The sequence below is a fragment of the Herpailurus yagouaroundi genome, unplaced genomic scaffold, assembly GCF_014898765.1.
Source record: "Herpailurus yagouaroundi ecotype Mexico unplaced genomic scaffold, PumYag 163, whole genome shotgun sequence".
Taxonomy (NCBI): domain Eukaryota; kingdom Metazoa; phylum Chordata; class Mammalia; order Carnivora; family Felidae; genus Herpailurus; species Herpailurus yagouaroundi.
Window position 1 is genome coordinate 9,550,729 of NW_024412404.1, and position 13,939 is coordinate 9,564,667.

At 37.0% G+C, this 13,939-nt stretch overlaps 2 protein-coding genes across 17 annotated transcripts in view; one reads left to right on the forward strand and one right to left on the reverse strand.

The window, feature by feature from the left end:
- The window catches only part of SIRT1 (sirtuin 1), a 65,067-nt gene extending 60,909 nt beyond the window's left edge, over window positions 1-4,158 (forward strand). For all 10 annotated transcript variants that reach the window (XM_040485173.1, XM_040485179.1, XM_040485172.1 and 7 more), the window contains one exon: window positions 2,008-4,158. In XM_040485173.1, coding sequence (XP_040341107.1) covers window positions 2,008-2,336 — 329 coding nt within the window. In that variant the 3' untranslated portion in view covers window positions 2,337-4,158. The remainder of the gene's footprint in view (window positions 1-2,007) is intronic.
- Window positions 4,159-7,130: 2,972 nt separating this feature from the next.
- Window positions 7,131-13,939, reverse strand: part of HERC4 (HECT and RLD domain containing E3 ubiquitin protein ligase 4) — a 137,263-nt gene continuing 130,454 nt past the window's right edge. For all 7 annotated transcript variants that reach the window (XM_040485170.1, XM_040485169.1, XM_040485168.1 and 4 more), the window contains 2 exons: window positions 9,625-9,727; window positions 7,131-8,394 (listed from right to left, as the gene is read on the reverse strand). In XM_040485170.1, coding sequence (XP_040341104.1) covers window positions 8,186-8,394; window positions 9,625-9,727 — 312 coding nt within the window. In that variant the 3' untranslated portion in view covers window positions 7,131-8,185. The remainder of the gene's footprint in view (window positions 8,395-9,624; window positions 9,728-13,939) is intronic.

The following is a 13,939-nucleotide window of genomic DNA, read 5'->3' on the forward strand; positions in this document are numbered from 1 at the left end:
AAAAATAAATAAACGTTGAAAAAAAAATTTAAAAAAAAAAAAAACTGGTGTAGAGTGCAGCTGTTAAATTGCAGCTGTTAAAAAACAAATGACCACGCTAGTCTTTTTTTTTTTTTAATTTATTTTATTTTGAGAGAGACAGCAAGCGAGGAGGGGCAGAGGGAGAGGGAGGGAGAGAATCCCAAGCAGGCTCCGTGCTATCAGTGCAGAGCCCTATGCAGGGCTGGAACTCATGAGATCATGACCTGAGCCAAAACCAAGAGTTGGGCTCCCATACCACACTAGAGTTAATTTATTTTTGTTTACCATGATTTCTGTTGGTGAGGTCAGATTGAAAAGGAGAAAGGAGGAGCATGTATGAAGCAAACTGAGTCTGTCTTGATGGTTCCCAAGAATAAAAAAAAAACAGGTATAGGATTCTTGGGTTCAGAAATAATAGATTATTCTGTTCATCATGGGGGATAGAGCAGAATGAAACATTTTTAGAAGCATGGGCCAAAACTATGCACAACCTCGGGACCCCTTAGAAGACATATTAAGAAGTGCCAAATGGGCTTTTCTGTTAGCTAGAATAAAGGTACTCCCTCCTCCAATCATGGAAATTAATACTAGTGGCTTAGAAAACTGACGAATACTTTCTCCCAAAACAGAGGGAAATAATTGGTTTTCACACTGCCAATTCGTGATGTTAGTGGACTGTGAAGTCAGTTTTGTGGGTTCAGATCAGAATTCTTATACACATACTAGGTTGTTTCAAAGTGAGAACTTGGGTCATGATGGGGTATAAAGTTTGAAAGCTGTTTTGAAGACAAACCTGGGTATGCTTGGCAGATGGCATATCACTTCAGCTATGTTAGTTACTAGCCAGGTTTTTGTGAATTTAGTCTGGGATGTGGTGCATTAAATAAATGACATTTATCATGTGTAGAAACAGACTTAAGTTCGAAGTTACTTGTGAATTTAGTGGTAGAAAACATTTCATCATTAATGTTTAAGGTTCCCATCAAGAGGTGCTCTTAACCTGGGACCTATAATAGGAAAAGGGAGGGAATTCTCCTTACCATCACAGGTCACAGCTTATACTGTGAATGCAAATTTGGGAGGGAGTTGAAGAAAGGTTAATGTCCAATGCTAGATCAGCGTTTCTCATACTTTAATGTGTCTAGGACTCTGGTAAAAATAAATACTGGTTCAGTAGGTGAGTGGTGGGGCCTGAGAAGTGAACTTCTAATAAACTCTAAGGTGATGCCATTGCCTGCAGACTACACTTTTGAATAGATGGTGAAGCTATTACTGAATTAAAATGTTTAATTTTAGGTTCATAATCTAAAGTTAAATGAAAATAATGCAAGTGCCTTGAAGACATACGTGCTTTAGAGAAGTTATATTCGGTGAACGTGAATTGAGTAATGTAGGCTGGCCTGGATATTTAATATCATGAGATCTGTTCAGAGGAGTTGATTAAGCTTTATTGAATATCGTCCTCTAAATTTATTCATACTTAGCTGATAGAGTTATGAAAATCGCTTAATTTTCTAGATGAGGAAATTGAGGCATAGGCACAGAACTGCCTGAATTCACAAAAGTGGTGGGTGGCAGAACTAAGATTTGCAGTTAAGACTGAGCTCTTTGCTTGTTTTTATTTTTAATTTTTTTTTTTTTTTAACGTTTATTTATTTTTGGGACAGAGAGAGACAGAGCATGAACTGGGGAGGGGCAGAGAGAGAGGGAGACACAGAATCAGAAGCAGGCTCCAGGCTCTGAGCCATCAGCCCAGAGCCTGATGCGGGGCTCGAACTCACCGTGAGATCGTGACCTGAGCCGAAGTCAGACGCTTAACCAACTGAGCCACCCAGGCGCCCCTTTGCTTGTTTTTAAAGACCACTATTGTAGTAGCCTCTAGTAATGATACTCAGGTAAAGGCAGGGCTTGAACGTACAATCAGATCAAGTTAGTCTTAGAAAACTTAGAATCATTTATCATTTCTCTTCTATTACTATATTTCAGGTAATCAGTATCTGTTTTTACCACCAAATCGTTATATTTTCCATGGCGCTGAGGTATATTCAGACTCTGAAGATGACGTGTTATCCTCTAGTTCTTGTGGCAGTAACAGTGATAGTGGAACATGCCAGAGTCCAAGTTTAGAAGAACACTTGGAGGATGAAAGCGAGATTGAAGAATTTTACAACGGTTTGGAAGACGATGCTGATGTTAATGAGAGAGCTGGAGGAACTGGATTTGGAGTTGATGGAGGTGATCAAGAGGCAGTTAATGAAACTATATCCGTGAAACAGGAAGCAACAGACATTAACTATCCATCAAACAAATCATAATGTAATAGTTGTCCAGGTACAGGAATTGTTCCACCAGCATTAGGAACTTTAGCATGTCAAAAGGAATGTTTACTTGTGAATTCAACAGAGCAAGGAAACCAGAAAGGTGTAATATTTATAGACTGGTAAAATAAGACTTTTTCTTCATGGGTAATTTTTAACTTCTTATTTCTGTACTTGTACACGCAACACTAACTTTTTTTAAAAGAAGGGTACTAAGTATCTTTAATCACCTGTTGGTCAAGACTTTTCTTTTAAAAGTTCATTTGTATGATACATCCGTTATGTATATATAATTTTGTTCTTGCCTAGTGAGTTTCAACATTTTAAAGTTTTCAAAAAGCCATTGGAATGTTAAATTAATGTAAAGGGAACAGCTTATCTAGACCAAAGAATGGTATTTTCACACTTTTATTTGTAACATTGAATAGTCTGAACTCCTCAAATGTCTGTTCTGCTAAACTTTTGATTCTTTATTAGCACAATTACCTATTTTTAAACACTGGCATTTTCCAAAACTTGTGGCAGCTAACTTTTTAAAAATCTCATAACATGCAGTGTGTGTAGAAGGAAGTCAACAATATGTGGGAGAGCACTCAGTTGTCTTTGCTTTTTAAAGTAAGACTTGGTGCTAAGAATTTCAGGAATATTGTATTGAAATGAAGATGGCTTTTGTACTTCCTGTGGACATGTAGTAATGTCTATATTGGCTCCTAAAACTAATCTGAAAAACAAATAAATGCTTTGGAAATGTTTCAATTGCTTTAGAGACAATAGTGCCTGCCTGGGTACCCTTAGTTTCAAGAATATTTGCCATTGTTGTTTAAATACATATCACTGTGGTAGATAGAGCTTGCATTGATTCTTTCCCACAAGTATTAAACTGCCAAGATGTGAATATGCAGAGCCCTTATGAATCTATAATAATGGTACTTCAACTGGGAAGAGTGTAATATTTTGGACTGCTGCTTTTCTTTTCCACTAATGAGGAGAGCAACAGGCCCCTGATTACAGTTCCAAAGTACTAAGATGTTAATTATAACTCAGCCAGTAAGTACATGTCTCCTGTTGGGAGGATTTGGTGTAATAGACACCAAACTGCTAGCCTAGTATTATGGAGATGAACATGATGTAACTTGTAATAGCAGAATAGTTAATGAAGTTAGTTCCTGTAACATCTTTATTTAAAAGCTTAGCCTGCCTTAAAACTAGAGATCAAACTTTTCTCAGCTGCAGAAGCTTCTAGCCTTTCAAAAAATTCATACTTTATAAAATTGCACAGAGCAATTTATTTTCCAGACTTTCCCCCCACATTATTCCCAAATATAAAGTATTCCTATGTTGCTTTAGTATTTATTACAATTTTAAAAAAGGGTTTGAAATATAGCTGTTCTTTAAGCATAAAATACCCAGCTAGGACCATTACTGCCAGAGAGAGAAATTTTATTGAATGGCCATTTCCTTACCTAAAAGATGTTTCAGTCTGAATTTATTTGGCTACACTAAAGAATTCAGTATATTTAGTTTTCCATTTGCATGATGTGTGTTTGTGCTAGAGATGATATTTTAAATTGAAAAATTTGTTTTAAATTATTTTTACAGTGAAGACTGTTTTCAGCTCTTTTTATATTGTACATAGTCTTTTATGTAATCTACTGGCATATGTTTTGTAGACTGTTGAATGACTGGATATCTTCCTCCAACTTTTGAAATACAAAACCAGTGTTTTATACTTGTACACTGTTTTAAAGTCTATTAAAATTGTCATTTGACTTTTTCCTGTTAACTTACATTGTTCAAGATATAAAGTTTGAAAATCTTACGGAGTTTGTATAGTTTTGAGGGCCATGTTAAGATGCTTTCTTATTTCTTCATTCAACTTACAGGAGTCTAGCCAGAACGATACTGAAGCAAACACTGGTAGTGCTGGTTGTAGCAGTTGGTGCATCACCACCAAAAGTTTCAAAACTATTTCAATTCTAGGCCCAGTAGCCTTTGTTAGGTCAAAGGTGGGAGAGAGGCAAGGCAGGGCCTAAGAAGAACTTGACCTATGATGAAAGACTTGACATAGGCTCAGGACTTCGGGATAGGGGGACAGTAGAGAATAGTGGAAATGTAGTGAACTCAAGAGTGTATGTGCTATAAAAGCCAGGTTTTCTGTGAAGCACAGGTAACACAAGTCTTAACATAGGAATGTGTGTACCAAAAATGACTGGAGACCAGTCCATTCAAGTTCTTGAGGGACAAAGTACTAGTCAAGAAGCCAGGAACATGCCTCTTAGAAAAATGTGATGAGTAAAGTCTTGACAGGCAGTTTCCTCCTCTCAGGTCTCCTGCCTTCCTCACCAGCAAACTTTCAAAGTGAATTTTAAAATAGTACTCTTCCCTGGATATGTCCTGTTTGCACTAGAAAAATTACCTGTAAAATCTCCTCCTCAGATGTTACAAAAATATGGAAACAGCGACTTGATTCTACATATGCACAAAATGGGAAGGTAGTTCAGAGCTTAAAAGGTGGTTGTGTGGTCATTTCAAGTACTTAAGCTAAGTGCAAGCTAATTTTAAGCCTTGCATTCAATAGTCTCCTTGGTTAATGTATATATTTCACTGGTTGTAATACCCTAATTGACACATGATGGTTTAATTAGCATTGTTCTTCATGGTATCCGAAATAATGGTGTGCCTTCAATCAATGGTGTTTTATATCATCCACCTACTAAGCATTATTTGGGAAGTTTTATTTGAAAGCAGTCTTAAGACTTGTAACCAGAAGGGGAGTGTGTGTATGCACACCATAACCTTTCCTCTCTTCAGAAATGAACAAAGTCTAAATATTTAAGCTAGGATGCTAGCAGAAATAGGGAGAAATGGTCAAGTGGCCTTTTAAGACACACACACACGTAACCTAACCTGGGCATCCGCTCTTAGAACATTTAATTGGCATAAGGAGACCTGTGTGCATAGTGTTATTTTTAAAAAGTACCCCCAGGTAATTCAACAGTATAGCAAGGCTTGAGAAAGGAAAAATAGGGAAGTTCCCTTTTGCATGTAACACTCCATTCCAGGGGGGCTGGCCTCACAGGGAAGCAGGTAGACTTCTATGAAACAAGCAGACTATTCTCAATTTCTCTGGAGAGACAGTTCACCAATTAGCAAACAATGGCAAGGATAAGGAGCTAATGAAATAGGGTGAATTCCTTAGTAAAGGAAACTACCATAAGGAATATGGATGGCTAAAGTGCCCAAGAGGCTGGGCAGTTGGGAAGTGGCTGAGAACAGGAACATCTGCCCTTGCGCTCAACTAGCCACACACTCTTCAGGGGAAGACTGCTCTGTTACACTTTGAGGACTTTCTGTTAAACTAAATGCAGTAAAAACCAACTGTAAGAAAGCCCAAAAGTCTGTTAGTAGAAATTAACCCTGAGTGGTTTTTACAAGCGGACCCTAGGAGAGTGCCAGGACTTAACTGAAGTCTCCAATTTCAAAAACTGCATTCTGGTTTTATTTCATGCATTGTGTGTCTCCCTTCTACTACCTCAGTCAGTCTGAACAATGGCGATTGGTTAAAATCACTATTGAATCCAGACAGGAGCTACAAACAATTGCTCTTACGAATAGATCTGTACGGAGGCCAAATATTTTCAAGTTTAGTCAACTCCATAATTACAGTCCTTATAATTTAGTGAACTCAGTATTGGCCCACTTTCTAATCTACAAAGCTCATATTTTTTTAAAGGCAAATAGCAATTTGAAAAATTTTAAGTGGTACTTTAATTTTCTACCATTAATCTCCTTGCTGTTAATGCTATTTACTGTATGTCTGCAGCAACACAGAAAGGAAAAGAGTATCAGACTTACCCGAATTAAGCCTTGTACTGTTGTGCAGGTGCCTAGAATAAGATGACAGCCAGGTCCTTGTTAAAATATTGTTCAATGAAATCCATCTGTATTAGTCTAAAGTGGCCACTATTTCACAGATCAGCTACATAGCATAAGGGTTACTGAAGAAAAAAAATCACCTGACACATTTAGGTGTGTTCAATGTGAACAATCACTACCCACAAGAAATGGATGCACATTGGGGGTGGCCAGGTGGCTCAGTTAAGCACCTGACTTTGGTTCATGTCATTATCTCATGGTTTGTGAGTTCAAGCCCCCCATCAGGATCTCTGCTGAAACCACTTTGGATCCTCTGTTCCCCTGTAGCTCTGCCCCTCCCTGGCTCACGTTCTCTCTCTCTCAAAATAAATAAGAAAAAAAAGAAATGGATGCCCAGGGAAATGGAAGAGTTTTCACAGGGAAGAGTGCTACTTTGAGCTAATTTATCATGTATGAGAATGCTGTTCAAGGGCTTCCATCTGTAAAAAGACACCTATGGCTCAACAGTAGACGTTTTTAAGTTAAACTGAAAAGTACAGGTCCACAATCCCTTCTCCAAAACCTTGGACTCATTTGCATTTTGGAATTATGCATGTTAAGGAATTTTTTAAAGCACTCCACAGGGTCTGAGGCAGTACCTAAGATCAAACACATTAAAATCAAACCTATTAACATCACCGTAGTAAAATATACAGTCTCATTTAATACCATAAATAATAGGGTCAACAATTCAAGTTTTGCTGCAAAATGAGATATGTAATTTTCTTTCACAGTTGTTTTGGGTTTTGGAGTTACAGCTAAGAAAATTGGAGACCTCTGTGAAATAGACAATTTTGTATGGGTATGGTAACACTCAATCCAAAATTTAGGACTCTTCCCTGAGACATTTTGAATGTTATGAGAACCACTGAAAGGTTAAATATTAAACCAATAAATCTTTATTACTTAAACAATTTTCACGGCATTTTTTAAAATAAATTTAAAAAATAAATATTTGCATTAGAGCAGAAAGTCACATGTGTTGTTGCATCAACTCACTGTTACAGTTAATCACAGGAGATAACTAAGCATCAGCACCATAAAACTGTGTTAAGATCTGCTTCTAAAAATTCAAGGAGAGTTCTAAAGCACTGAAAATTCTGTCTAAATACCAACCTGTAGCATCAAAAGTTCTGCAAGCTATAAGCCGGTGGTTGGTTCTCAAAGTAGCCAGGTTCTATTCCTGGCAACTGCAGGACAAAGTTCCTCCAATACTAAATACTTATTAAACTTCCTGATTAAGCTGCCCTTTATCAGTAGCATCTCCAGATTCACAAAAGGAAAGAACTACAAGTTAGATAACTCCTATCTGTAATTTAGTTTTGTACAAGGACATTTATTCTAGTTAAAAAGCAAAGATTGTGTTTCATCATGCTAGTTTTTTGCTTTTATAGATCATCAGAATAAGATTTAATCATAATTGTTAATCCTTTTAAAAGTCAGCTCAGTTCAATTACAACCATAGAAACTGTACTGGTATCAGAACATAACTATTTTATTACAAAACTTAACATTATTTACAAAATGAAAAAATAATTGAATGACTATTGCAGGCCAAAGGTAAAGGTTTTTCACTCAGTGATTGAAGAAAAATTAAGCAACATACCCATGCACTCACACACCAGATCATTTGTGAAATATGCAAACCCTTAAAATTCATGTTAGTAAAACTTTGATGTATTCACAATACTTGTATGTTTATTGGAAGATGGCAAAAAAAATCCATGGTTCTGTACAATAAGCTTAATATTAACAGTTTGTTCATATTCCTTTTAATATTTTTTTGGCTTTCATGAATACTCATAGCACTGAACATTTTGCAAGTAAGAATTATAATAGTACCTCTTGTCACCTTGTTGAACTCATCACCACAAGAAAAACACAAATAGTTTAATGCTTTTGCAATAAACTGATCAGTTCTATTTCCAAAGTTATATTAAACTGAAGCCTTCATTATGATCAATTGCTTGAATCAGTTTAGAGCGTAGAGTTTCCTTTTCTGTATATTTTGGAAGATCCAGAAGATTAAAACAGGTATGGGAAACTGGGAGATATTCCTCACCACCTCCGGTTGACTGGATGACTAGTTTTAGACTCTTCATACCAAGAATAGGAATGCGATCACTACCTGTCAAAAATACTACCAAGAAAAAAATCATTCAGCCAACCACTTTTATCAAAACTATAATATAGAGTACTAAGTTATTTGGTACAGTCACCATGGCAAACCTTTACATTAATTAACATTTGCTCTAACGTAGAAGCCTATCTCCAGAATTTATGATAGCATGATTTTTGAGACCTACATATTACATATCCATACAATATTTTTTCTTTAAAAATGTAATCTTGGGGCACCTGGGTGGTGCAGTTAAGCATCTGACTTTGGCTCAGATCATGATCTCATGGTTCATCACTTTGAGCCCCACGTCAGGTTCTCCGCTGTCAGTGCAGAGCCTGCTTTGGATCCTCTATCCCCCCCCCCCCCGCCCCATCCCCGCTTGTGCATGCGCTCAAAAATAAATATTTTAAGAAAGTGTGTAATCTTGGGTCACCCTGGGTGGCTCAGTTGGTTAAGCGTCCTACTCTCGGTTTTGGCTCAGGTCAGGATCTCATGGTTTGTGAGTTCAAGCCCTGCATCACGCTCAGAGAGGAGCCTGCTTGGGATTCTCTCTCTCTCTCTCTCTCTCTCCCTCCCTCTTTGTTCCTCCCCAACTTGTGTTCTCTCTAAATAAATAAACTTGAAACTCAAATCACTTGAGAACAGCCTGTCATCCTTAAAATATACAAAATAATTTTACCAAGATTCTCATTACAACTACCAAAAAAGAGATTGACAAAATATTCCTGGCAATAGCAGGAGTATCAAAGGGAATACAAATTTCAATTAGAATAGAAATTTAACACATGTAAGACAAACAGAGCTTAGGTATTAAAAAGTACTACATCCTGGCAAAGTTCTATTTTCTACAGAATTCCCAAAGTTTTGACACGTAAGCAAAAAAGACTGAATGAAAAAAAAGCTATCCTCCAGAAACCTTTTAGAAATTCTAAAAGGAATTTCAGCCCCAGTTTACTGTAATCATTTATAGTTTTTTCATTTGAAAGAACCAATTCTATTTTGGAGGCAAACTGAATGTAGCTTTCAAAATAAGAAAAGATATGTAATGAAGAATGCAGGTCAAAAATTTACTCTAATTGAAAATTAAAAGCTTTGAAAGTTAAAAGCAGTTAAAATTGAAAGTTAAAAGCAGTACCCTGCAATATACTAAAAGGAAAAACTTTATCCAACAAAGTCAATCAGTTAATCTATGAAAATGTTTGTGAATTCTATTTCCTATAAAACATAGGACTAGTTAGAAATACTTACACAGAAATTGTTTTTTCTTTTCCAACGGCAATTCATGAAATACTTCCCAAAATATTTTTATCGTTGGATGTTCTGCCCAATACTCCCCTTTGTATTCTGTATTCTAAAAACAACATAATCATTAATATTAAAGGATGTTAGTTTTGTCTTGAATCTAACAGACTGGCCTTCTTATTAGCACAAAAGCTAACACTGTCCAGGATTTTGAAACTCATGCAATTCAGCTGATTACCTACTATTTCCTGGGCATTTTGCAATTTGGAACTGTTAGTTCTAGGGAAAGGCAAGAAAATGTTCCAATCAGCAGAAATGTCTCCCCACCACTTCAAAGAATACAACAGGGTTGAATTATCTTCAAAAGTAAGGGGCGCCTGGGTGGCGCAGTCGGTTAAGCGTCCGACTTCAGCCAGGTCACGATCTTGCGGTCCGTGAGTTCGAGCCCCGTGTCGGGCTCTGGGCTGATGGCTCAGAGCCTGGAGCCTGTTTCCGATTCTGTGTCTTCCTCTCTCTCTGCCCCTCCCCCGTTCATGCTCTGTCTCTCTCTGTCCCAAAAATAAATAAACGTTGAAAAAAAAAATTCAAAAGTAAATATCTAAAGGGTAAACTAGAATTACTAAAATGTAAATGCATTAAAGTTCAACAAAGAATTAGTTATCTGTGATAATTATAAAATTCTCTTCCTATATTCATGAACAGAAATCACTTACTTTACATTCTATCTTTACTTAAAAAAAAAAAAGTACTAAGGATAATAATTTTCTGTGGTAGTCAGTTTCCACGATGGCTCCCAATGATCTCTGTGCCTCCTGTTCCTCATGCGCTTGTGCAGTCCCCTCTCACAGTGTATGGGCCTGACTATATAATCATTAGGATACTGCAGGTATGAGAAATACATGCCTTCTGAGGCTGGATCATAAAAAACTCTATGGCTGCAATCTCTTTTTGATCATTCACTGTGGGGAGAGCCAGGTGTCATGAGGATACTAAAAGAGCACCATGGAATGGTCTTCATGGTGAGACACGAGGCTTTTAGCCAATGGTCTTATGAGTGCGCCATCTTGGAAGGGAATCTATCCTTAATCAAGCCTTCAGATGACTAAAGCACCAATCAGTATCTTAACTGCATGAAAACCTCATGAGAGATGCCTAAGCTAAAACTATCCAGTTAAAGCCATTCTGAATTCCTGACCCACTGAAAATATGTGAGAAAATAAATGTTCACTGTTACTTTTAAGCCACTGAATTTTGGGGTCATCTGTACCAACAGAGCTAATACACTTCTCCTTAAAAAAAAAAAAAATACTAGCACTGGAAACTCTGGGTGGCTTAAAGGACTGAGTGTCTGACTCTTGATTTAGACTCAGGTCATTATCTCACAGTTCATGGGATCAAGCCCTCTGACAAAGCAGAGCCTGCATGGGACTCTCTTTTTCCCTCTCCCTCTGCCCTTCCCCTGCTAGTGTTTTCTATCTCTCTTTCACTCTCTCTCTCAAAAAAAAAAAAAAAAAAAAAAAAAAAATATTAGCACTAACAGAAAAGGGGGTAGGGAGGGGAGAGGGAATATTACACTGTAAAGTGTTCTTTAAAATCCAGCCACGATTGGCCTTAACTTTTAGTTCTTAACAAGAATCTTCCAGTATCAGGGCCTTTGGACACTGTTCCCTCAGCCTAGACCACTTAGACACATCCTCCTTTTTTTATTTGTTCATCAGGCTAATTTCTATTTATCCTTTAGGACTCAGATTAAATGTCACCAAATTCACTCAGTGATTCATTCAACATATTTATAGAGAGAGTTTCAGTCAAAATTTGGAGTCTTGGGGAAACTGCAGTGAACCAAGTCCTTACTTACCTTGTAGAGTACCTTACTACCATCTACTGAGATGCTTTCCCAGATTTGTACAGCCTAGGTTAAGTTCCCTTTTATATACCATTCACTGAACTCTCTTCCTTAGTATTCACCAAAATTAAGTTCCACTTTCCTTATTATAGGGCAAAGACCATGTCTCAACCTTATTTACTGATATCTCCCTAATCTCTTGCATAGTATTAGGTATCCATAGGGGCTCAACAAGTATTTACTAATGGTCTTCTTAAATTTTGGGCTCTATTTGTAGCCATGGTTATCTCAATGACTGAACTCTTGAAATCTACTCGATACTTTCTATTTACTTATAAACAGGTCTGGAAAAAAATGGCTGAAATTCTAGCAATCAATTAATGGATTAATGACTATGAATTATAGACTATGAGCATATTAGTGGGGAATGAAAGGAACATGGTTAAAGTTTTTTATCTTTCTTTTTAATTAAAAAACCTCTAAATGGTTCTGGGGAGTGTGTACACAGTCCTGATGAAGAAAGAACATTTAAAGCCACAAATCCTAGTCACTGAAATTATAATGAATCAGGTATACAATGGAAGAAACCAAGCATATTAAGTACACTAAAATATACTAAAAAAAAAAAAAAAGCCATCTTACGAAATGATTATTTCTATCAATTATATCTTCAGACATGGTTTTAAGTACTTAGTGCTCTTCTAGGCTCTGGGAATATAGCAGTGACGAGAGAAACAAAAACCCTGCCTTCATGGTGCTTACATTGTTGTGGGGGAAAACAGCAACAGACAGTAAAGACCATTAAGTAAAATTGTCAAGTTCAAAGAGAAAATAAAGCAGGGAAGGGTGACAGGGTGTGGGAGTGGGGGTGTGTGTGCACATATCCAATTTTAGGTAAGTTAGCCAGTAAAAGTCTCTGAGAAAGTATAAAGACATAAAGGAAGTAAGAGCAAGAAGCATTTGGAATGATCAAGGTGAAAAAGAGTTCCAGGCACAGGGAATAGCTAAATAGAAAGCCCTCAAGACTGGTTCAGCAAAGAGGCCATAAAGACTGAAGCAATGTGAGTGAGAGGAAGAACCATAGGAGATGGGGCAAAAAGGACAAACTGTGTGGGATGCTAAGTGTGACTGGAGGCCATTACATCATTTTTATTTTAGGATGACTGGAGGTGGAGTCCATTTCTACTGGGGTCTCCTTAAAATCAGTACAGCTTTCTTCTCTTTAGCAGATCAATTTACCCCAAAAAATAAATTTTTAATCTCTTTCCTGGAGGATATAAACTTGCCTACCAACTTTCCTCAGTTCCACCTGGTTTCCCAGATTCTGTGGTCTTCTCTAGACTTGTCTCCTGGGTAGGATAGAGAAGCTGAGGGGTCTACAATTCTTTAAATTAGCTTTGAAGTAACTCTATTGCTTTTAGCCTAACCACACAATCTGCTACTACAGCAAGACCATGTACCAATTCCTGAGCCTTTTAAAATTTCTATGCTGTGAAATGAGTTGTCTCTTAAAACCTCTGTCCCTCAGGAGGCTTAGAATTCAAATTTCTTTGCTCTGGTCACTCAACAACTCATCCACATATTTCCCATCTTCCAAAATTATTTTCTCTTGTTCATGGTACTTTTATATTTTTTTCTGTCTGTGTATTCCTATTTTTATTCCTTTATTATTATTCTAGTGAGATTTTGGAAAGGAGCAAACGTGTTTACTGTAGTATGTTCAACCAGAAGTCCTAATTATTCTTTAAATTAAAAAATTTATTCCTTAAATTAATACACAGTAAAATTGACTTTTTTCCAGTGTGGGTATAGTTCTATGGATAGACTTGTGTACCTACCGCCACAATCAGGATACTGAACACTTCCGTCACCCCAAGAACTCTCCTGCGCTACTCTCTACAGTCATATATCCAGTTCACCATAGTTTTGCCTTTTCAAAAATGTCACATGCATGGAATCATATGGTATGTAATCCTTGAGACTGGCTTCTTCACTCTGCATAAGGATCTAAGAGTCATCCCAGTTGTTGCACGTATCAGTAGTGCATCCCTTTTTATTGTTCAGTAGTACCCTACTGTATGGATGTACTCCAGGTTGCTTTATCCATTCACTCACTGAAGGACATCTGGGCTGTTTCTAGTTTTTGACATGTTTGCAGAGTTTTAAAAACATAATTAAAAAAAGTTGTGGTCAAATACCTGTAAGAAAGTTTACCATCTTAACCCATTTTAAGTGTACTAAGTTCATTCATATGGCTACACAACCATCACCACCATGCATCTCCAGAACTGTTCATTCTGCTAAGCTGAAACTCTGTACTCATTAAACAATTACATCCCATACCCTCCTATTTACAGATTTTGTGTGAATGTAACTTAATACCTTAGGGTAGAACTGCTAGGTCATGTAGTAAGTGCATATTTAACCCTGCAAGAAAATGCCAAACTCTTTCCAAAGTAGCTATACCATCTGTAT